Source organism: Artemia franciscana, chromosome 18 (assembly GCF_032884065.1).
Source record: "Artemia franciscana chromosome 18, ASM3288406v1, whole genome shotgun sequence".
Taxonomy (NCBI): domain Eukaryota; kingdom Metazoa; phylum Arthropoda; class Branchiopoda; order Anostraca; family Artemiidae; genus Artemia; species Artemia franciscana.
The window spans coordinates 6,804,634-6,831,056 of NC_088880.1; the positions used below are offsets into that span (position 1 = coordinate 6,804,634).

The 26,423-nt window shown below is 36.1% G+C and overlaps 1 protein-coding gene across 3 annotated transcripts in view; it reads left to right on the forward strand.

Annotated features, from left to right (window-relative positions):
- LOC136038548 (protein krueppel-like) overlaps positions 1-26,423 on the forward strand; it is a 77,173-nt gene that overhangs the window by 40,172 nt on the left and 10,578 nt on the right. For all 3 annotated transcript variants that reach the window (XM_065721710.1, XM_065721711.1, XM_065721708.1), the window contains exons 2-4: positions 5,171-5,725; positions 14,581-14,711; positions 15,833-16,204. In XM_065721710.1, the coding sequence (XP_065577782.1) occupies positions 5,171-5,725; positions 14,581-14,711; positions 15,833-16,204 (1,058 nt within the window). The remainder of the gene's footprint in view (positions 1-5,170; positions 5,726-14,580; positions 14,712-15,832; positions 16,205-26,423) is intronic.

Sequence of the window (26,423 nt, forward strand, 5' to 3'; positions counted from 1 at the left end):
CACCTACACTACCATATATGTCTTTAAAGTAGGAAAACAAAAACAAGAAATCAGTTGTTAATGATTAAGACCTCCGTATGGGGTTATGCAGTTGTGAACCGCAAACTGAAAAAAAGATCATTGGCTGAAAAGTCAGCAAATTGCAGTTTTTGGCAGTTGCGGACCGCAAACTGAAAAAAATAAGCCAAATACGTATGACATCAAACAGCTTAAGAAGCGATATCTTTCCTGTGTATGCTTAGTTGTCTTTCAGAATCAACATATTATTAATGTTTGATTTTTTACGGACTAAGTTGAACTAATTGATTTGTCAATTAGTTCAACTAATTAATTTGTCAACTATCTGATTTGAAATTGGTTTAACTAATTAGTTTTTCTTTTCACAACACAGTGTGGTAGAACTATGGTACTATCCCATAAACCTTATAATTTTGAAGCAACTAAATGAACTATTTTGGTTAATCGTAGTTTTCAGGTATGAATAAACAAAGGATAACGGAGGTAAAAGATATTTTATTTTGATATCCTTGGTACCATAACATTTTTTTTTTTTGGGGGGGGGGGTCAAAAACGTAGTAAAACAGATTTGATGCCAAAATCCTTATTATTAAATGTTTCTAGAATCCCAGAAGAGAAGTATTTTGTAAAATATATTATCTTCCAAGTATCCAAATCATGGCTGTAGCAATAGCTACAGAGTCCGAGTATAGAGGGAATCACAACTAGTAGTAACCGAAAGTTTGGAAACGTGTTTCCTAAGGAGCTGTCTTGTGAGAATCGTTTCCAATGGATTTTGATTGACACATTAGAATCATTATTTGAATTTAACAGAACAGCAATTTGCGATTGCCAAAACATTTTTTGAGAATCTTGGGAAAGCAACTGAGGCACCTTCAACGTAACTTCAGATAAAAGGTACACCAATTGAAATTGCCATCGTTGAAGATCCAATGGAGGCCTGCAAAACAAGGGTTTTTGCACGGATAGCAGTGACGTCCCCCTTTTTTCACTTGGGATGATTGCATTAAACTAATGGCCATATAATATCAGAAGAGGGCTCATTAGAACGGAAATTAAAATTTATAACGCCTTGTTTAACTATTTTTAGGGCTTACTTATGTGTGTACAATAAAAAAAAACAAAGGTGCAAATTTTATAAACAATTTTATATGTACCTTTGTTATAAACAAAGGTGCAAATTCACAAAGATATATGGGGGAGAATTTCTTATCATTTTTTTTTATGCCACAAAAAAGGTTTTTTATAGTCGAAGGGGGGATGTAGTTTTTCTCAATTATAATACCGAAACAAAGGGATTATTCAGTGTCTAGGGGGACAATCACCCGCTTCTCTCCTAAATTAGTGCCCATAGTTATAAACTAATTTGCCATTAGTCTTTGTAGGCCTTTAAATATTTCCTTGTTGCCAACCTGACTAGCACAATCTTTAGAATTAATATTAATTTAAAAAAAATCAACAAAACAAGTTTGTCAAAGAAAAGTAAAGAGCTCCATTAAGCCAAGAATGAGAAAAATAAAGTCAAATAATCTTCCAAGCGTAAAACTACTATTTTTTTAGTAAAGCGACAATTATGTTCTGGTCTTGAGAAGGGTACCAAGTTCAGGCTGGATTCCATCAGTACCGGCAGCTTTGTTTGTTTTCAGGTCTCTGATAGCCGCTTCTATTTCAGAGCGAAGATGGGGAGGACTTGGGTCTGTAGAGGTTACGGGAAAGCTGTCGAGAATTGTTTGGTCTGGGTGGATGACTGAATTCAGTTTATTTTTGAAATGGTTTTTCATTCGAGAGTAGATTCCATCTGTGGATTGTATTTCATTTCCATGTTTGTCGAGAAAGGAACACGTCTTAATGTCCTTCTTATTAGCCAATTGCCGCACTTTTCTACCCATGAAGTGGGAATCTCTTTTCTTGAGGGCTGATTCACATTGGTCCCATTTTCATTTTAACAAAAGCGCGGTGAGCACGTCGAAGGACCTTCTCCACAGCTCGTTTGAGTTGCTTGTGACTGTCCCTACACTTCCTATCTTCCTATCTAAAGTTACGTCTCATCTTTCGAAATGTTGACTGTTCCACCATGACGTCAACCACCATGTAAAATAAATTCTTCAATGTAACACCGGCATGGGCACGTACGCCAAAAAAATAAAGCGGTATAATAAAAAAATTTTGATAGAAATTAAGTCTTATTTGGTAATTTGAGCAAGAAGAGTCCAAAGGGAAGCTTTAAATTGATTGGGATGGAGGAGGAGTATACGTAGCTGTATTGGCCTCAGGCTGATTGGCGCTGCGGTAACTTGTTAACAGTAGTAGTAGTATTCGACAGGTGACTCCACTCGAATTTGTTCCAACTTTCCTCGAAAAATAGAAGTGTGGACCTAAGATAAACCTTATTCATGATTTTTACCCCCTCCCCCGTCAGTCTGAAATCTTATGTCCAGGTATGGATGCAGGAATTCGGGGGAGTTGATACATTTTTGAAAATGAAAACAATATGTGGATTATTTTTCAAAATATTAGAACCTCTACAGAAAAAACATAGAATTTGATATTTCAGGAGAAGAAATGCTGGGTTTCGAGCCCACAGATCCCCCTTGCTAATATGCACATGCTTACCAAATTTATTCACGTTTCCAAATATAGGTTAACTCATAATCTAAGCAATACAGTTTTGAGAACACGGACGACATTATTGTTCGACTAATTTACGCAACTATGTGCCAATTAAGTGGGCCCACCCATGCCTTTGCTTCAGCCACGGCCCTATTGTTGTCCAATAAGCGAGTTGGCTTGGTAATCGAACATATATAGGCTAGTTTTCAGACAAGCAAACAAAAATTTAGGATGGGGACAAATGTATTGTTGAAAACTTGGGAGACAAGATTTGTCATTTTTCGATTTCATTTTCATTTGTATTTTTCATGTATTTCATTTCATTTTTCGAATGAAAATATACAGAAGAAAAACGTTTTTTCAATAACTTCTGCCTCAGCCCCTTTGCTGTTCAATAAGCGAGCTAGCTTGGGAGCAGAACATATATATCAGAATGTGTCACCAATTCACGAGAAGAGGGGACTAAATGTTTTGTTAAAAATCGGGGGGACGCATTTTTTTCTTTAATGATAACACCAAATAGGTATGTTTAATGAAAATGCAAAAAAGTGTTTTATATCAAGATCTTGGGTAATTCCCCCCTTCAATTGGCTCCCCTGTTTTCAGATTAATTCGTGCGCGACTCGGGGTGACCTTAAGAGCAATGCCCACAAAATCCTCAAAAACAAGTGTAAGGTCACATTCTGCCAGGAGACAATACGTTTGCCCCTCACTTGCTGGCTAGTTACCACTTTCCCTGGAGAAGAGCCATACTTGCATTAGCGGCCAAAATTCAGAAAAAAGAGGAGAAGGCAAAGATTTTTGTTAACGAAGATACAAAAATAATATTTTTCGAGAATCTAGACAGGGCAATTTCTTGTTGTTTTTTTTTATTTTTCCCACCCCCTGCGTCAGAATTGGAGCCCCTGTGCTACATCCATGTAAATGAAGCCTCTAAATCTGCTGAACTTATTTCCCCATCCTGATCGTTTTTCATTTTGATTCATTATTGACATTGTTAAAGGTGACTGGATAAGACTTATAGACTTGAAAGCAATTAATCTATTGGGTATTCATAATACTAGCATAACTAGCCTACGTTTTATAGTTGTTCCTTTGCCAGGCTTAATAAGCCGAAAGAGTCAATGCACTGAGAATTATGACGCAGTGCTTTGCAATCATTACTAGTTGTTTACTTTGTTCTCAAGGAAAAAGCGCATTGAAGAAGGCCTGCTCTCTTGGGTGAAAGATGTTAGGGATGAGTAATTTCAAAATAGTTTTGCTTACAGTCAGGGGTTGCGTACTATGGTCAATTTGAATTTTCACCTCCAGTACTCCAACCTCTGAGCCAGTTGGTCAGATTACAGTTTGACTTCCTTACCTCTGGTTACTGATATAGCCTACTCAGGGCCCTTGATATGGACTTAGTAAGGTAAGGGTGAACTGGTAAGCTGGAAGGGGGTAGCTGGGATAAGGGTGAACCTTACCCCCAAGAAATTTGTCTCTACTACCTCTATCTGATGGATATGAACTTTTGCTTCCAACTCTGTCCTCCGAGCCTGTGAGTCTATATCCAGGTTTACTTCCTGGCCTCTGGTCATTAATGTACTCAGAGCCCTTGGTATGGATGCAGCTCCGGGGGCTGGGGGAAAGGATAAGGAGTATCCCCAATAAAACTTCTGTACCACCTCTGCCTGGTGAATATGAATTTCCTGCTCCAGCCGTGGCCTCTATGTCATTGTCTTAGCAACCCTGTAGCCTCGAGCGGGGAGCTTGGAGGCCATTCCCCTTTAAACCCTGTATTCCCCGTATTTCTAGGAACTTCTTGTTAGAAATTGTCCAAACTTTTAATTAGTAGGCTATGGGCCCCTCCAAAAAAGATCCTGTATATATACCTCCTCTTGGGACGTGACATTCGGTATTTCATATTTTTGACGAGTTATTTGACAGTTCAAGTAATTTTCATATTTCTATTTTTTTTTCTTGTTTTAAAAATTTTACCCTCCTCATTGGAATACTTTGGTACCTATGTGTTTGAATCTAGTTTTAACTTAGGTCAGACTGAGGAATTTTGCTTGACTGACTGTACATGCTCACAAAGCTGCACATGCTCATTTTCCACCTCAGTTATTCAAGGATTGAGTATTTACCCCCTCCCCCTTAAAGTTCCAGTTTTCCTTAAACATTTTATTGTGTCCCGTTTTGGGACGATGTGTTTATCCTTTGGTGCCATTAAGTATTAATGTCAACCTGCCTACCTGTCTGAATTTGGTTTTATCTGCGGTCAGGCCGACGGATTTTCTTGCCTGACTGTACATGCTCGCAAGGCTGCATATGCTCATTTTCCACCTCAATTTATTCAAGGATTCAGTATTTACCCCTTCCCCCATAAAGTTCCAATTTTCCTTAAATATTTCATGTTGTCCCGTTTGGGGACGATGTATTTATCCTTTGGTACCATTAAGTATTAATGTCAATAATGTCATATGCCATGACATTATTAACGTGTCATGACATGACATATTAAGTATTAGTGTCATAATAATGTCAATTTCTTTTACAGCCTCCAAAACCTTCAGCCATAATATGAAAGAAGAACCAGAAAACGATGTACGAAGAAGTCAGTCACCTCATTCAACCCAAGATATTGCCCTACCACCAACTGTGCTCTCTGCAAGCACAGGTCATCTGCAACATCCATTATTTCGCTCTCCAGAAACTACCTTATCTGGCCTACATCATTTATATGGCCACAGCACTTTATTAATGGCTAGTCTTCAAGCTGCTGCAGTACTGCCACTTCGAAACCCTTCTAGTTTATTAACTGCCACTTATCCCGGTTATACTTTACGCGACCAAGAATCCTTTTTAGCATGGACTTCAGCTAGGGCTGGAATGGCCCATTTCCTACCAAAAGAAACGGAAAAAAATGTCCCAGTATCACCACCTGAAACTACATCTCCTCCGTCGAATGGTAGTAGTTCTGGAGGAAAGTCAAATGATTCAGCGATAAAAAAGAAAGCTGACAATGGTCGTGATAAAGTTTTTTCGTGTAATATATGTAATAGGACTTTTGGATATAAACATGTGCTTCAAAACCACGAGAGAACGCATACCGGTAAGTTTTGATTTTTATTTGTTCCCTCATTATCCTTATTTTTTTTTCATTTCTTATCTTTTATCTACATTTTTGCCCGCTGGTCTTGCAATCCTTTGTCTGTGAGGACAGGGTTCGAGTCCTGGTATCGCTGGTTATTTGGTTTGGAACGGGAGTCAGTGGCGGAGTCGGGGTTAAGTGGCTCTGTATTCTAAGCCAGTGTCGACCCAGCTCTAAGTAGGTACCCTTAGGAATTTGGGGAAGGTAACAAGAAGGATGTGCGAAGGCACAGTATGGTTGGCATCCCCCCATTGCATTTTATGACTGAAGGGTCATGGTACGGAGATCAGAACCACCAGTAAGGACTAAAAGTCGAGTGGCGTATTCTTCACCTTTTGTCTACTTTTTCATCTTATGTGTTATCTGCTTTTCTCATTTTCTTAATTGTAATTTCTAAGATTTAATTTTACTTGTTTAAAAAAAAAAAAGGTAAAAAAAAACTGTATATTGTTCCGAGTCATGGAATGCAATGTCTTGCTGAAGAGTCAACTGCTCTCCTCCACATGGTGGGCGGATTGGGAGTGCTACATGCTACACTTGGCACAGTTCCGCCACGCTTTACCTTTTTGTGGCACGCATGAAAAACTGCACGCCATGACTGGCACCCTTAAGCCACGCATGGAGCGCATCACATGATATAGGCAATTTATGAAAGACCCACCGTCATTTTATTTGTGTTAGATTTATGTTTAATTGAGTACTATGTGTCAACACCCCCAATTCTTAAAATGATAGGAAAAAAGTACTGTTATAACTATTAAATTCTACTTATTATCACTTCTTATATTATTGTTGTCATTGTTTTGTAGCATGCCCTCGCAAACTTGGTGTGGTATATGGTAGTGTTTGGGTATTAACAAGAGAAATAGAGGCTAAAAAATCTGTCGTTTATTGATCAATTGGTTAGGGTGTTCCCTTTTAAAGTCCTTTTCGTGATTTTTTATTTTATTGACCTAATAACTAATTGACCTAATAGGGAACCACTAACTTATTTTAAGCTACGATTTTTGATCATGTATTTTTTTTGTAGTTTCATTAGGTTAGGTGAATGCAAATTTCATGAATGGATCCGGAGCCTAAACTATGCCCAGCGAAGGGCTTTTGAAGTATCTAAATCCACCCTCCTCTCAAGGGCACTGACTTTTTCATGAGCTAGGGCAAACTTTGTCTAATAACAAGAAACTTCCACTAGTAGATCTACAGCAAAGCGAAAAAGAGTTTCAATAGGGATAAGTTTTACCTTTATTAGCCAGTGAAAAACAAATACAAAAGTTCTGAATATTTTCAAGACACAGTCGGTCTTTACCATCAGCAGAAACACTAAAATTTCTTAGTAATACTAAAAATGCAGAATTTTTAGTATTTGTCCTGATGACGAAGACCGACTGTGTCTTGGAAATATTCAGAACTTTTGTATTTGTTTTTCACTGTCTAATAAGGGTAAAACTTATCCCTATTGAAGCTTATTCGTTTCCTCAAAGAAAGGCAGCGTGGTCTGTGAACAAATAGATCTGTAGCACAAATGAAGCCCATGGAAAGTGTTTTAATCTGCATAACTTTACTTAATCTTAACTTACAGAACTTCAAAGTATTCAGAAAAAGTGTATGATGAAAAAAAGAATCCCAATATGGCTCAGAATCATCCTCAGGTTATTTGAATTGGGTTGCCAAAGCCTAAAGTCAAAGATACGGATACTCAAACCCAAAATTAAGAAGGGATATATTTTTAAAGCTAAGACTTCCTGTTTCTGCCCAATTTTTAAGCCTTTTAAGGCTCAAAAATTGTGGCTTTAAAAAAGGCTTAAAAGGGAGGGAGCAGAAATAGGAGTTTGAAAACTCCTTTCAAGAACATAGTTAACAACCACACTGCCTCTCCGTCATAAAAACAATAACAAGTAAAACGACAGGGAATTTACATAAGAGAGTGAAATTTGTTTAAACCTTAAAAATATTTCGGCTCTGTAGAGAAAACTAACTTGAGCAATCTGCTTAGGCCCTATATAAATAAAATAAAACTTACCAAAAAATGGGATCTTTAAAATTAAAACTGTAATATTAGCTTCTCGGGAGGGGCCTCCCCCAGTCACTTAGCGCATCCCCAGGTGGCGGAAATGGGAGAGCCCTGCATATATGCAGGGAATCTCCTGTGAAGGAGGCACGGACCAAGGGGGACCCAGTCTCTGGGGGTCTAGAAACAAAGCTGAAGCACCATTGTTGGGTGGTCAAAAAATTCAGAAGGAGGAGGAGGAAGGTCCCTCTGATGTGCACTGGGCAGGGCCCACAGAACAGTCCCAGAATAATTACTTCTCGTTGCAAGTTTTATTTATCTATTAAATTGTAATATAGTTAGTTTGCCGAGGACAGCTTTTAGATATAGACCCGAAATATTCTTAAGATTTAAACAAGTTTCACTGTCTTAGGTAAATTCCCTGTTGTTTTTCTTGTTGTTGTTTTTATGAGAGCGTAGTTTAGGCTCTTAGTCAAGATTGTATCCAGAATTCTTGTTCACGGCCGGGGGATTTGTTTCAGGGAATTAAAAAAAAAATACAAAACGCATCAATAATTTGTTTATACAAATTTTGCTATTTGGACAGAAATTTCTAGTAGGAGAGGGATATAAAACGGGTAGCCCCTCTGGATACGACTCTTGCTCTGAATTTATTTCTTATCCTCCTATCTAAGCTACTTTCCAAGACAGATAAAAAACAGTTATAGCTTCTCAAATTTTTGCTCACTTTTTCAGTACACACTATAAACATGAAAACAAGATTTTTGTGTTATAGGTGGCAAAACAGTTAAGTGTTCATATTCTTTTAAGCAATTTTATTCTGACGGGAAGGGTGGTAATTATGCGCAATTGGCACCCCTGGTTGTCACACATTTTCACGAAGCAAATCGACTTCGCAATTGAGGAATTTACAAATTCAGAAGTTTTCATATTGATTTAATAAGTTTCCTTCTTATTAGCAATTAAATAAAAAAACTAGTTTTTTAACTGAAAGTAAGGAGCGACATTAAAACTTAAAACGAATAGAAATTACTCCGTGTATGAAAGGGGCTGTTCCCTTCTCAACGTCCCGCTCTATACGCTAAAGTTTGATTCTTTCTCTCAATTCTACTTTATTAAACAGCAAAAAAAAATTTAGTTTTTTTTATTTAATTTCTGAACTTTTTTGAACTAATGCATGTTTGATTTTGGCTCTCCGCACATAAATTATTAAAATGAAATTTGCATATTATTTCTTTTTTTGGCTAAATGGCTTTCTCTTAGTTTTGATCAGACGATTTTGAGAAATAAGGGATGGGGAAGGAGGCCTAGTTGCCCTCCAATTTTTCGGCTACTTAAAAAGGCAACTAGAACTTTTAATTTTGAACGAACGTTTTATTAGTAAAAAATATACGTAACTTAAGAATTAACTTACGTAACAAACTTCTATATTATTATATTTTTATTATGCATATGAGGGGCTTTGTCCCCTCGTTAATACCTCGCTCTTTATACTAAAGCTTAAGTTTTGTCCCAATTCTTTAAGAATGACCCCTGAATCAGAAAGGCCGTAGAATAAATAGTTGGAATTACTAAAGATACTTTAGCATAAAGAACGAGGTATTTAGGAGGAGAAGAACCCCTCATATGCGTAATAATCTCTTTTCGTTTTAAGTTTTAATACTACTCCTACTTTCAATTGAAAAAAAAAACTTTTCATGATTATTTTTTCATTGTTTTTTTTATAGTAATGCTAGAAAATCCTGCGCCACTTTTCATTGAATTTCTCTTCCCCCATGACATATTCCTCCAAGGAAAGATCCTCCCACATAGCCCGCTCCCCTCAACCCCCCCCCCCCCCCCAAATCAAAAATATCTCCCTGAAAACGTCTGTGCACTTCCCAATAACCATTACTGTATGTAAACAGTGGTCAAAGTTCGTAACTTGCAGCCCCTCCCCCGGGGACTGTGGGGGAGTAAGTCATCCTCAATGACATAGTTATTATGGTTTTTGACTATGCTGAACAAAATGCCTATCTCAAAATTTTGATCCGTTGACTTTGGGTAAAAAATGAGCGTGGGGGGGCCTAGGTGACCTCTAATTTTTTTGGTAACTTAAAAAGGGCATTAGAACTTTTCATTTCCGTTAGAATGAGCCCTTTTGCGACATTCTAGGACCACTTGGTTGATACGATGACCCCTGGAAAAAAAAAATAAACACGCACCCTTGATCTGTCTTCTGGCAAAAAATTCCACATTTTTGTAGATAGGAGCTTGAAATTTTTGCAGTTGTGTTTCCTGATACGCTGAATGCGATGGTGTGATTTTTGTTAAGATTCAATGACTTTTAGGGGGTGTTTCCCCCCTATTTTCCAAACTAAGGCAATTTTCTCAGGCTCGTAACTTTTGATGACAGAGACTAAATTTGATGAAACTTATATATTTAAAATCAGCATGAAAATCCGAATCTTTTGATGTATCTTTTAGTATCAAAATTCTGTTTTTTTTAGAGCTTCATTTACTAGTGTGCCGGGTCGCTCCTTACTACAGTTCGTTACCACGAACTGTTTGATGAAGAACCAGAAATCGGGATTTATTTACCCGAAATATCGAGACTTTCTCGGTTTTTGTCAAAGGGAATAAGAAACTTATTAGAGTGACATCTTTTGTAATTGCAACCATGGTAAATTAAACAGCAGGAAATGAAAAAAAAAACACTGAATAATCGTATAATTAATCTGAAATTTTATAAAATTGTAAGTAACATATTCTGTCGGACAAAATTATATGCAACTTTCTCATATAGGCTAGATAAGAATCTCGAGGTGCACATTCAAAAGTGTGCACACGTGTGCACATGCACACGTGTATCTTCAAAAAGCCACTGATAAAATACTTATATAACATAGGCATTAGGGCTGTGTCCAGGATATTTGTTCGGTGGGGGGAGTTGCAACAAAAACTTTTAAAAATGCATTATAAGGTTGTTTATATGCATATTGTTCCGTTTTTATGAGTCGGACAAACATTTGGAGATGGGAGCTTCAAACCCTTTAACCCCCCTGGGTATTGCCTTGATTGGCTTTCTTATATTATGAAGTTTTCAGTGCTTAATTTTCTGAAGCCAAGATTTTTCAGCCTTAGAATTAGGAGTAAATAATAAGATTTATTTCTCAAAGATGAAATCTGTATATATATATATATATATATATATATATATATATATATATATATATATATATATATATATATATATATATATATATATATATATATATATATATATATATATATATATATATATATATATATATATATATATATATATATATATATATATATATATATATATATATATATATATATATATATATATATATATATATATATATATATATATATATATATATATATATATATATATATATTGGACAGATTTCAAATGTCAAAAAGATTATCATAAATATTAAATAGAATTAAAATTCGCGGAATTCAAAGGGAATAAACGAAATGAAACACAAGGACTATTTAGTCTTATGACTAAAAATACCAAACTCAATTCAGTTAAGAGAAAGGTCATAAAAAGAACGCTCAAATTGTAACGCAAATGAGGAATGGGGAGGAGGGAGATTCATTCATGTGACAAATCAAGGAACACAGTTCTTGTGTATGTTTCATGTTACGATTTTACTTGGTAAAAAATATTTTTGGTGATGCCGACCGAGGGAGGGGAGGTCGAGATGAAATTGACCGGTGAAAGTAGGAAATCATCCGCGAATTATGAAGGGAAAGCGAAGGAAATTTTAGTTTCCTTTTCCTAAAGACTGAGTAGAGTGGCTCAACGAAGAAGTAGATATAAGAGACTTGATTCTCAAACAGGATAAGAGTAGGGATAGGTGCTCGAGAACTGGTTTTCGGAAAATTTCGGCTCTGAACTCATCTCCAAAATTTTTTTCAGTTAACTCAACTACTTTCCAAGAGTACCAAAGCCCAACAGCTAGAGTTTTACCGCTTTTAATCCATAGTGCCATTCAATCCATGTTAATCCATATATCAGCTGAGGCAATATCAACAGGTTTACTAGACTCGTAAAAACAAACAACAAACAATCATTTTTTTTTGAAAAATAAAATGCACATTTGAATGAAAAATTTGCATATTCTCGCTTTTTAGGCTACACATTTTACTCCTAGGAATTTACTCAAATTACTCAAAGACACTCATAGAAATTTTCTTGCGGGAGTGAGCAGAAGCATAATAAAATAATCTCTTGATTAAAGCGACAATTATTTCAAAATGCTACAAGATTTGACATAATTTGGTATTGTTTCCTCCGAAGGGGGCTAGCAAGACTTACGATTTGAAAGGGGGAGGCTGTAATCACCCCTAAATTTTTAAAGATGCCTTTGTTAGTATTTCAAAAAATTGAAAATAAACAAAATGTTCCTCTTTAGACTTGGAAAGATACTTTTTTTTGCATCTTCATAGAAAAAAAAATCCATGCCCCCATACAGTTTCATTAATAGGTATCCCCGGGGGTGTATATCCCCCAGTCTCCCCTCCTTTTAGTGCACGTGCCATATAGTAAAGCAATATGCTTAATGGTGAAGAGTGTTTTTGGGCTTTTACTGAATTTTATCATCAAGACACGAATGTTAGTGCACAAAAAGTTAAAATATATGAAATCTAACACTCGAAACTATATAGAAAAACAAGTTTTAGATGTTCATCAAAGTTAGGTACTCTGGCATGGAAAGGGTGGAGACCAATACTTCAGAAGAATGAAGGTGCTTGGTTTGACAAAATATAGGATAAAACTGTAAAAATATTAGATTTTTTTTTGGGGGGGGGGGAAATTTTATATGCTGCTTTTATGAATAAGAAGTTTTCGACGGATTACTTATGTCGGAATTTTTACGCATTGGTATTTTGACTTCATTCAGCCGAAATTTCTGTTTGTTGCAGAAAACCGGACACGGTTCCGGTCTTTAAAATCGATCATTGATCTCTTTTGTGTCTCTCTTATTCTTGGAAATTTTTGCCCTATTTGACAATGACCATTTTAATGGTGTATATTTTTATTTCAATTTGATGTCGTTGTTGAGGGGTTTCATGTTTTTTTCGAAATTCTAAAAAAAATTCTTCTCCTAATTGCAAATTAATCTTCAATTTAATTTGAACCCCGTGGGGTAGCTCATGTCTTGATATTCTGCTTGGCAATGTAGGGACGGGGTTCAATTCCCGCGGTCGGCAAGGTTGGGAGACAGGCTTGCTACTTGTCCCTCTTAAAAAAAACCCTCAAACGAAACGTCGATTCGACGTCCTATTCGCCATCGATGGCTCTGGAGGATCTTTTTCATTTTTTCATATCCTTAATCTGAATGAATATTGCTATATCCAAAATAGTATTACATGGAAAATATTTATCACTAGCCAGTTTCTTATATTTTTTTTTCGCCATCAATGGCTCTGGAGGATTTTTTTCATTTTTTTCCTATCCTCAATCTGGGTATATTGTTATATTTGGTATATTGCTATCTGGGTATATTGCAATAATATTAAATGGAAAATATCACTAGCCAGTTTCTTCATTTTTTTTTAGCGCCATATTTGGATCTGGAGCATCTTATTCATTTTTTCCTTTCCTTAATCTGAATGAATATTGCTATGTCCAAAATATTATCACATGGAAAATATTCATCACTAGCTAGTTTTTTTTCGCCATCAATGGCTCTGAAGGATTTTTTTCCTATCCTCAATCTGGGTATATTGTTATATCTGGTATATTGCTATCTGGGTATATTGCAATAATATTACATGGAAAATATGTATCACTAGCCAGTTTCTTATTTTTTTTTTATCGCCATCTTTGGCTCTGGAGCATTTTTTTTCATTTTCCTGCCCTAAATCTGAGTATATTGCCATATCCAAAATAATTTTACATGGAAAATGTTTATCACTATCTAGTTTCTTAATTGTTTCGCCATCTATTGCTCTGGAGGATTTTTTTTTTCATTTTTTCCTATCCTTGATCTGAATGAATATTGCTAGGCTATATCCAAAATAATATTACATGGACAGTATTTATCATTAGCCAATTTCTTAATTTTTTTTGCCATTAATGGCTCTGGAGGATTCCCTTTTTCCTATCCTGAATCTGAGCATATTGCTATATCCAAAATAATATTACATGGAATAGGTCAAGTTCTAGTTTAGTGACTTCTGGCTATCTTGGAAAGGGGTTAGGTTAGGAAAATGAAACTTTCGGGGATGGGTCTACAGGCTAAAGTATACCCCAGGGAGGTATTTTAAAGTACCCACCTCCACTCCTGCAAGGTTTCACTTTTATAACACACATATTTTTAAAAATCATCAAAGGTCAGGATCCTCTAGAGGGAGAGGGAGTGGAGGTAGGTACTTCAAAATACCTTCCTGGGACATACTTTAGCCTGTAGACCCATCCCTGAAAGTTTCATTTTCCTAACCTAACCCCTTTCCGAGATAGCAAGAAGTCACTAAACTAGAATTTTACACATGGAAAATATTTATCACTAGCCAGTTTCTTCATTTTTTCATCGCCATTTTTGACTCTGGAGCATCTTTTTCATTTCTTCCTGTCCTAAATCTGAGTATATTGCTATATCCAAAATAATATTACATGGAAAATATTTATCACTAGCCAGTTTCTTAAATTTTTTTTTGCCATCAGTGGCTCTGGAGGACGTTTTTCATTTTTTCCTATCCTTAATCTGAATTAATATTGCTATATCATGTTATATAAGTGAAAATAATCAAAGAGGGCTTGATGACCAAAATTGTGTTTTTGCAGGTGAAAAACCCTTTGCCTGTAATCAATGTGGAAAGCGTTTTACTCGAGATCATCACCTGAAAACACATCTGAGGCTACATACTGGGGAGAAGCCTTACCAGTGCTCACACTGCGACCGACAATTTGTACAGGTAAGAATCCGTTTTGTTATTGTCAAGATGTTGAGCATCGTTACACAGGTTTCAATTGCCTAATAAGCCTATTAAGAAGAGTCTCTGGGCCACCCCTTCTGAGAAACCTTAGAATGCCGCTAAGTTTTCCCTTAATTCTCGACTGCTACATTATTCTAACCAGATTGTTTCTGCATTGCAAAGGGCTTTTATTGCATATTACTAAGCATGAAAAGAGCCGGTGGGCCCCCACTCCTACAATAACCTCGAGGATTTTTCATTTTATTTCATTTTTATTATTCTCTTTTTTATTTCGTGCCTATTTTGTCGTTTTTCCGGGCTTGTCCCTCCCTCCAAAGTAAATGTCAACTGCTCTCCTAATCCCCAAAATTTCATAAATCGAAAGTTTAGAAAGTAGAAAATTGCAAGAGCGTAAATTTTGAGATTTTGGGAGTGGGGCAGTTTCAGCGGTCCTGTGTATGTGTGCAACGCCAATTACTAAACTTCAGCTCCATAATTTGTTCTAATGTAGATGAATTAGACTTTATAAAGCCAAAAATGTATGAAGTATAAATACTAAAAATGAGTGATTCCGTGTACAATGTAAGACGTTAGAGGAAAAATCGTGCAACTTAGGGATTTTGAGGGCGGTACAGAGCCCAAAGACCCAACATTCGTACGTGCCGGATTGCTTCAAGATTTTTCGATAGTTCTCCCCCTTCACGTATATTAACTTAAAAACTCATATTACGTTAAACGCAGAAAATTTCAGGAGATTAGAAAAACTAAAAAATGTTTATTTTTTATTCATTTTTAGAGATTTTGATATTAAAGCCTTTATTTCCCTACATTTTTTCTGCGAGATTAGATGATATAATGTGTTTGTGACAATATGGAAGAGCACTTACGTATTATAGTGACCACACTGTTGTTTTTGATCTTTTGTAAAACCGGTTTCTCTGGGTACACTCGGAGATAATTAGCTTATCCAGAGTGATATTAACTACTAGGAAGGTTTAATTAAATATTTAATATAGAGTTGATTAGGTTAAGTATTTAACATATTGGGTTCTGAAACATATTAAGCTCCACCAAGTCCTGGTAATGGTTCTATTTGAAAACTAAATTAACGTATTTTATAGGTTGCCAATTTACGTCGCCATTTAAGAGTGCATACAGGAGAACGCCCGTACGCATGCGAAATGTGCAACTCACGTTTTTCTGATTCGAACCAGCTTAAGGCTCATATGCTGATTCATAAGGGTGAAAAACCCTTTTCGTGTACAAATTGCATTGGTCGTTTTCGACGGAGGCACCATCTTCTTCATCACAAGTGTCCAGCTGGTGGTGTAACCACCGAGGCAAAAATTAAAGAGGAACCCCCTCGGACACCTAGTTCTTTCAATGAAGAAATTAGCGATGATGATTATGAGGCAAATGATAGATTAAGTAGCTCAGAAAGCATAAATAGACCCAGTGTCTCGCCAGAGGAGTTGCTAAGAGATAATTCTCAGGTAATTGTCGTTTCTGCTTATGATGGCGCTTGTCATTACTATCAGACTATGTAGATTTCTTCCTAAGAACCCTGACTTCGGATAGGCTCATTGAATTTCGGTTAAGCCAAAAAATAAATAATAATGATATGTTTATCAAGTAACTGGAAGCAAGGGAGTTATTTTTTGACTTGATTTTTTCCTTTTAAGAACCAAGAATGCGAAAGCGAAAACAATTCGGCCCCTATGCCCATCTTTGGTCTCTTCATCTTAGGCCAGGAACCCCCCAAGATTTTTAAGGTGACCTCATTCCTTGTTTTTTTCTGTTTGTCCATTTGGTCAATGATTGGGCGCCCTTGTCACATTGTCCCCGCTCAAAATTTTGCTTGTTTTTGTCTTTGTCACATTGCCCCCCCCCCCTTTCCCCCAAGATTTGAACTAGATCTGCCAATCTTTGTTTAAAACCCGGTTAATGCCCCTTAAAGATATAGCACTTTTCTTTTGATAAGTGCTATTAAGCAATGACACGCATAAGTCTTAAGAGGTCGCGCTTCGTCTTTTGCGTTATACTGAAAGTAAAATATATTATAAACATGTTTGTTTATATTATCAGTGAAAAATAAAGCCAAAGTAGCGGCGAAATAAAGTTTTGAATTTTTGAAATTCTCCAGGAATTAATATTACTATATATTAAATATTTAACCTATTTTCATTGGTTCTTTCCAATTACCTTGATTATTTTTGTGATTTATTTTTATATCTTGTCGATGTTTTAAAAAACTAAAGCTCACTGTTTCAAAAACATAATTTCATTATGTTTCATTATGTTTTCATTATGTTTCATTTCAATTTCAATTCATTTCAAAACATTCATTTCAACGAAACGCAACTGACCTAATAGGCTTTAGGACTGTTACGGCTAGTGGAGGGGGCAGTAAACAAATTCCCGTTTCTAGTAATTTTTGTTCTTTTTAGGTTGGACTTGAATACTTGCTGTAATTTGTACAAAACTTAACTAATAAGACTACAGTTTGATATTTTTTTATTTATTTTTTTTTTACAGTTTGATCAGTATCCATGTTTTCAATTTGACAAAGAAAAAGGATTATTTAAGAATATTCAAAGAATGGGGCCGAAAAGTCCAACTTTAGCGTAAAAAGTGGGAGGGCTGGTGAGGTGACAGCTACCCTCATATCAAAAACAACTTATGCTTGTTTTAAGTTATGATGTTATTCTTTACTTTCATATAACAAATTTGTATTTAACTTTCATTTTTTGTGTTGAATTCCTGTTCATTCTAATAAAATACAAAAATACGATATTGATAGAAATTATGAAATGGAAATTCAACATGAATGAGAGGCATAAAGTCACTATTTGCGAAACGTGAAATTTCTCAGAAGGTTTGATCCATATTCTCCATCATTATGTCACCTCTTTTTGAGGATTAAATAAGAAAAAATAAGTTGTTTTAACTGCGAGTAAGGAGCGACATTAAAACTTAAAACGAAAAGAAATTATTTCGTATATGAAAGGGGTAGTCCCCTCCTCAACGCCCCGCTCTCTACGCTACAGTTAGACTTCTCACAACTCTACTTTTTAAAACAATAAGAAACCTGGACTAAATACCTAAGTACGAAATAACTAAATACGGAATAATTTCTGTTCGTTTTAAGTTTTAATGTCGCTCCTTACTTGCAGTTAAAAAAAACTTGTTCCATTTTTGGGTTTCGGTTACTATTGAGCCGGGTCGCTCATTACTATAGTTTGTTACCACGAACTGTTTGATAATTTATAGATTTTCATGTCCTAATATCTATATATATAAAAATAAGTTGTCTGTGTGTGGATCTGTGGATCAGGTGACGTCATGTTTCGGCTGACGTCATGAAATTAGTTGCCATCATTTTTGCTTTGAAGGTGACGTCATTCAAGTTATATAAGACATATGTTCGCGTAGAATTCTATTAATGTTTAAGTTTACAATGACTGATGAAGATGCTCAAAGAGTCTATGCCAAAAAACTTGCTGCTGATAGAGAAAGTCAGAAAAGAAAGCGTGCCGAGGAATCAAAAGAACAGCAAGGAAACAGGCTTGAGGCTAAAGAACGCAAAACCGCACAGTTAGATGAAGATCCACCTGGACAGCGAGAGTCAAAACATATTAAAACTGAAAATGATAGCGATGATGATTGGGTTTGGGATTTTGACTTGGAAAAGGTCATCAATGACTACCAGATTTTAGTTAAAAAAACAAAGGTTCGGCGATATGTATTTCATAGTGAAGCTGAAAAATAAAGAAGAAAAAGAAAACTGAAAAAAGAAAAAAGAGAAATTACAGACTGGGATACCGGGACACAAATGACGACCGGGACACAGGGAATATAAATGACGACCAGGACACAGGTATTTAAGAATATCGTTCAAAGACAAATTTTTAATTGTAAGAAGACCGTTGAAAGAGAAATTTCTAATTGTAAAATGACTGAAAAACCTACAATGGCAACGGTACCACCATCGAAGTAGATAACCAGTGGGTTTACGGCCAACCTACCATCTTCAAAGATATCACGATAGGAAGACTCTACACCGTTCACCCCAATCAACATGAATGCTTCTTTCTACGCCTGCTTTTGGTGAATGTACCCGGTCCGACATCCTTTGAGTATTTGAGAACTGAAAACGGTACTATACATGACACTTACCGTAGTGCATGCCAAGCTCTAAATTTATTGGAGAATGACCAACACTGGGATAACTGCATCAATGACGCGTGCGAAACGGCAACCCCAAGTCAAATTCGTACACTTGCTCTCCATCAGCTCCTACAGAGTTATGGGAAAAATATAAGTCAAAAATGTCCGAAGATATACTCCATCGAAAACAGTTAGAGACGTCAGAAATGACTTTTGATTTTACATCAGAAATTTATAACGACACTTTAGTTATTATAGAAGATTTGTGCGTACGTATGGCAAACAAACCTCTTCAGGATTTGGGAATGCCTTCACCTAACCGTATCGCTGCTGTTTCGACATGTGTAGAATTGGATCGTGAACAAAGTTACAGTACGAGTGATCTATTGTCGTATGTACAAAATAACATTTACAAGTTAACGTCGGAACAAAAAGACATTTATGATACGATAGACTCAATTTCAGGACGTATACAACTACCTGCTGATTTCTGTAGTTTAGTGACGTCCAAAAATGAATTGATTGAAAAAGTATTTCCGAATATTCTAAAAAATTATAAAAATAATAAATGGCTTTTAGTTATTATAGAAGATTTGTGCGTACGTATGGCAAACAAACCTCTTCAGGATTTGGGAATGCCTTCACCTAACCGTATCGCTGCTGTTTCGACATGTGTAGAATTGGATCGTGAACAAAGTTACAGTACGAGTGATCTATTGTCGTATGTACAAAATAACATTTACAAGTTAACGTCGGAACAAAAAGACATTTATGATACGATAGACTCAATTTCAGGACGTATACAACTACCTGCTGATTTCTGTAGTTTAGTGACGTCCAAAAATGAATTGATTGAAAAAGTATTTCCGAATATTCTAAAAAATTATAAAAATAATAAATGGCTAAGTGAAAGAGCGATTCTCGCACCCAAAAATATAGACGTCCACGAAATCAACAATATTGTTTTGACCAAGATTCGAGACCAGGCAGTCCTTTGCAAGTCAGTCGACACAGTTTTGGAACCAAATGAAGCGGTTAATTATCCATCTGAATTTTTAAATTCCGTGGATCTTTCAGGGTTTCCACCACACGTGCTACAACTAAAAATAGGCGACCCACCAAAGCTTTGCAATGGCACGCGACTTGCCGTAAAAAAAACAATGGAAAGCCTAATAAAGGCGACAATCTTGACAGGGCATTTTGAGGGTAAGGCTGTTCTTATTCCTCGCATTCCCATGATTCCAACGGATCTGCCTTTTCAATTTAAAAGATTGCAATTCCCAATTCGATTAGCATTTGCAATCACCATTAACAAAGCTCAAGGTCAATCATTAGAAAAATGTGGTATAGATCTTAATACTGATTGTTTTAACATGGACAATTGTACGTTGCATGTTCGAGGGTCGGTAAACCTGACAATCTATTTATATGCAGCGACAATTGGACAGCGAAGAATGTTGTATATTCGCAAGTTTTACGCAGTTAATTTGTATTGTATCCATCTATCTATCTATCTATATAAAAACGAGTTGTGTGTATGCATGTTTGTTTGTTTGTAAAAAGAGCGTTTGCATATGACGTCATTATTAGTGCATACGGCTTTGTATATGCACAGACAATGGGAAAGCCAAGAATGTTGTATATTCGCAATTTTTACGTAGTTTAACTCCTGCAGACGAAATGAATGCTTGCCTGAAAAATTCTAATTTATGGGCACACGTAAAAATATTAAAATTAACTACAAATATGCGTGTCCGATTGCAAAACGATGATTCTGGTCAAACATTTTCAGATCAATTGCTGGCAATTGGAAACGGAAAGCTTCCAGTAGTGGGAAAGCCAAAAATGTTGTATATTCGCAATTTTTACGTAATTTGAAACACATATATAAATCTATCTATATTCACAGGTGGGACACAGGGACACAACTACAATGGCGCGTAACTAATATGGCGCGTAACGACTTACGCGCGCGGGGGGGCTTGGGGGGCGCGAAGCGCCCCACCAACTAGGTGTTGGGGTGGCGCGAAGCGCCACCCCAACAGCTAGTAATCTATATATATATAAATAAGTTGTCTGTGTGTCGAGTGACGTCATGTCGTCATTATGACGATGACGTCATTAAAGGTATTTAAGACATTCGTTCACGGAAAAATCTTTAATTGTAAAATGACTGAAGAACCTACAATGTCAACAGCCGAGGAAGCTGCTCAAAGAGTCTATGCCAAAAAACTTGCTGCTGATAGAGAAAGTAAGAAAAGAAAGCGTGCCGAGGAATCACAAGAGCAACGCGAAACCAGACTTGCTGTTAAAAGAGAAAGTGAAAAAAGAAGGCTAAAAGTATTTAAGAAAATCGTTCAAAGACAAATTTTTAATTGTAAGAAGATCGTTGACGGAAAATGTTTAATTGTAAAATGACTGAAGAACCTACAATGGCAACAGCCGAGGAAGCTGCTCAAAGAGTCTATGCCAAAAAACTTGCGGCTGATAGAGAAAGTAAGAAGAGAAAGAGTGCCGAGGAATCACAAGAACAGCAAGAAAATAGGCTTGCGGCTAAAGAACGCAAAACCGTGCAGTTAGATGAAAATCCACTTGGACAGCGAGAGTCAAAACATATCAAAATGATAGCGATGATGATTGGGTTTGGGATTTTGACTTGGATAAGGTCATCAATGCCTACCAGGTTTTAGTTAAAAAAACAAAGGTTCGGCGATATGTATTTCATAGTGACGCTTAAAAATAAAGAAGAAAAAGAAAACTGAAAAAAGAAAAAAGGTAAAAAACTAAAAAGAAAGAACACTCAAAGAGAAATTACAGACCGGGACACAGTGAATATAAATGACGACCAGGACACAGGTATTTAAGAATATGGTTCAAAGACAAATTTTTAATTGTAAGAAGATCGTTGAAAGAGAAATTTATAATTGTAAAGTGACTGAAGAACCTACAATGGCAACACCCGAGGAAGCTGCTCAAAACGAATGTATTCAAGCCGAAGTAGCTGAGTTGGTAAAGTGTTATGTTTCAGGTTCTAGGTCCGAGAGGCTCCAGGTTTGAACCTTGGCTTTAGCATTAATACAAAAGAAGAAAAAAACTAAAAAAGGTAAAAACTACAAAAAAAACTAAAAAGAAAATACTAAAAAAAACTAAAAAAGCTAAAAAACTAAAAAAAAACAAAAAAAAGGTAAAAAACTAAAAAAGAAAAAAACTAAAAAAAGGTAAAAACTACAAAAAAAACTAAAAACTAATAAAAAAACTAAAAACTGAAAAAGAAAAAAAAACTGAAAAAGAAAAAAACTGAAAAAAAGGAAAAAAAAACTGAAAAAAATAAAAGAGAAAAAGAAAACTAAAAGCCGGGACACATGTAATATAAATGACGACTGGGACACTCAAAGAGAAATTACAGACTGGGGCACTGGGACACAAATAACGACCGGGAGATATAAATGACGACCGGGACACTCAAAGATAAATTACAGACCGGGAAACCGGGACACAGGGAATATAAATGACGAACGGGGCGCTCAAAGAGAAATTACAGACTGGGACACTGGGACACAAATGACGACCGGGATACTGGGAATATAAATGACGACCGGGACACAGGGAATGTTCGATTAGCAATCACCATCAACAAAGTTCAAGGGCAATCATTAGAATAATGAGGTATAGATCTGAATACGGATTGTTTTTCCCATGGACAATTTTATGTTGCATGTTCAAGAGTCGGTAAACCTGACAATCTATCTATATGCACAGACAATGGGACATCGAAGGATGTTATAAATTCGCAAGTTTTACGTAGTTAAAAACATATATATCTATAACGAAGAGAGAAATCTTTTCTCTTTTATCTATATTCAAAGGTGGGACACAGGGACACAACTACAGTGGCGCGTAACTAATATGGCGCGTAACGACTTACGCGCGCGGGGGGGGGGCTTGGGTGGTTGCGAAGCGCCACCCCAACAGCTAGTAATATATATATATAAATAAGTTGTTTGTGTACTGACATCATGTATGGCGAGTCGACTGATGTCATTTTTGTCGACTGACGTCATTATAAGGATTGAGCATTATGACGTCATGAAGTTGTTTGTCGATTGACGAAATTACAGACCGGGACACAAATGACGACCAGGACACAGGGAATATAAATGACGACCGGTACACTCAAAGAGAAATTACAGACTGGGACACCGGGACACAAATAACGACCGGGGCACAGGGAATATAAATGACGACCGGGACGCAGGGACACAACTACAACGGGGACACCGGGGGGCAAGCTCAAGGGCAATCATTAGAATATCTATATATATGTAAATAAGTTGTTTGTGTACTGACTTTGTCGACTGTCGACTGACGTCATGTTTGTTGAGTCGACTGACGTCATTATAAGGATTGAGCATTATGCCGTCATGAAGTTGTTTGTCGACTGACGTCATGTTTGTCGACTGACGAAATTACAGACCCGGACACCGGGACACAAATGACGACCGGGAAACAGGGAATATAAGTGACGATCGGGACACTCAAAGAGAAATTACAGGCTGGGACACCGGGACACAGGGAATATAAATGACGACCGGGACACAGGGACACAACTACAACGGGGACGCCGGGGGGCACAGGGGGGATATATAAATGACGACGGGGACACAGGGAATGTTCGATCAGCAATCCCCATCAACAAAGCTCAAGGGCAATCATTAGAATAATGAGGTATAGATCTGAATACGGAAGTGCCCCCACTAACTAGGTGTTGGAGTGGCGCGAAGCGCCACCCCAACAGCTAGTTTAATACTAATTTTAACCCCCTTCAAAAAGGAAAAAAGTAGAATACAAACATAAAGTCGGGAAAAACATAAATGAATGTAGAAGGTAATAACAAAAATGTAATAAAACAGTCGAATAAGACAGTAGTTAGGATCAAGACGGATTAGCGCATCATCCGCCTCTATATTATTAGATTCTTAGAACTTAAACGGGGATTAGACTTAGAAAAATTAAAATTTTTGAATAAGGTAAAGTTGGTCCGAATAGAAGGGCACGGACTATTAGGTTGAGGCAAGGGCTAAGTCATTCTCATGACTTCCCTTGATTTCAAAGCCAAATCTTTTACTTTTTAATGTGGATTATAATGGATTATGTGTGTAAATACTATTATGCACAAATATGCGCAATTTGTTTGCAGTTGAATACCAACCAAACCCTAATCATTTATAATCATAGTGACTAAAAAAGTGTTTGAAACCAGACTTTCAGAACATGTCAGTTTTGATTCAAAAATGCTTAAGACTTGTACTTGAACGTCAAATTTCAGCCAATTAAAATTACATTTTTCTGAATATTCTAGTACTGAAATTTCCTCTTTTATATATATATATATATATATATATATATATATATATATATATATATATATATATATATATATATATATCTATATATATATCTATATATATAAAAATAAGTTGTCTGTCTGTGGATCTGTGGATCAGGTGACGTCATGTTTCTGTGTCGGCTGACGTCATGAAATTAGTTGTCGTCATTTTTGCTTTGACGGTGACGTCATTCATGTTATATAAGACATGTTCACGTAGAAATCTATTAATGTTTAAGTTTACAATGACTGATTAAGATGCTCAAAGAGTCTATGCCAAAAAACTTGCTGCTGATAGTTCCTCGGCACGCTTTCTTTTCTGACTTTCTCTATCAGCAGCAAGTTTTTTGGCATAGACTCTTTGAGCATCTTCATCAGTCATTGTAAACTTAAACATTAATAGATTTCTACGTGAACATATGTCTTATATAACTTGAATGACGTCACCGTCAAAGCAAAAATGACGGCAACTAATTTCATGACTTAATTTCAGAACTTAATTTCTGTGTTGACTGACGTCATGAAATTAGTTGTCGTCATTTTTGTTATGACGATGCTTAGTATATTGTAAAACACATTAATTTGGTTAATAATATACCATTTAAAACACCAAAATGAACATGCTGGAGTAGTCACTCGGTGAGAGAGGGTGTCAGAACGGAGAATGAAGGTCCCAGGTTCAAATCCTGGTTAGGCTAAAAAAGGTAAAAATCTAAAAACTGAAAAAACTAAAAAAGGCAAAAACTACAAAAAAACTAAAAACTAATAAAAAAAAATTAAGAATAAAAATAAAAAAAAATAAAAAAGATAAAAACTAAAAAAAAAGTAAAAAGAAAAAACGAAAAAAAACTAAAAAAGCTAAAAAAAAGGTAAAAACCAATAAAAAACTGAAAAGAAAAAAAGGAATAAAACTAAAAAAATTTTCATCTAAAAAACTAAAAAAAAACTAAAAAAGGTAAAAACTAAAAGAACTAAAAAGAAAAAAACTAAAAAAAGGAAAAAACTGAAAAATAAAGGAGAAAAAGAAAACTAAAAAAATATAAATAAAAATAAAAAAACTAAAAAGATAAAAACTTCAAAAAAACTAAAAAGAAAAAAGAAAAAAACTAAAAAACCTAAAAAAAGGTCAAAACCAATAAAAAAAAACTAAAAGGAAAAAAAGGGAAAAAATTCAAAATTTATTTCATCATATACCAATTCAAAAACGAATGTATACCGGGATGACGACCGGGACACAGGGAATATAAATGACACAACTACAACGGGGACGCCGGGGGGCACAGGGGGATATAAATGACGACCGGGACACAAGGAATATAAATGACGCCCGGGACACTCAAAGAGAAATCAGAGACTGGGACACCGGGACACAAATGACGACTGGGACACAGGGAATATAAATGACGACCGGGACATAACTACAAAGGGGACGCCGGGGTGCACAGGGGGATATATAAATGACGATGGCGACTCAGGGAATGGTCGATTAGCAATCACCATCAACAAAGCTCAAGGGCAATCATTAGAATCATGAGGTATAGATCTGAATACGGATTGTTTTCCCATTGACCATTATATGTTGCATGTTCAAGAGTCGGTAAACCTGACAATCTATTTATATGCACAGACAATGGGACAGCAAAGAATGTTGTATATTCGCAAGTTTTACATAGTTAAAAACATATATATATATATATATATATATATATCTATATTCACAGGTGGGACATAGGGACACAACTACAATGGCGCGTAACTAATATGGCGCGTAACGACTTACGCGCGCGGGGGGGCTTGGGGGGGGGCGCGAAGCGCCCCCACCAACAGCTAGTATATATATATATATATATATAACTTTAAAAAAACGCTTAGGAAGACTATATAATTTTTTTTCAACGCACTAAAAAAGTGAAATTGACGTTTAATCTCTCTTTATTTATGGGAATGTTTCTGGTCTATGCTTTTATTACGAAAGTAAAGAGTGACAGTAAACCCCAAAATGCGATAAAATCATCCCGTATAGGAAGGGGACTGCCTCTTCCTAATCCCACCTCCACTTCTTGGTCTTAGAAACTTGAGGTTGCTCACAACGTCGGAAATTGAGAGTTCTAGTCCTTTTTTTTAAGTTGAAAGTAATTGGAGACCGGCCTTCTGTGGGG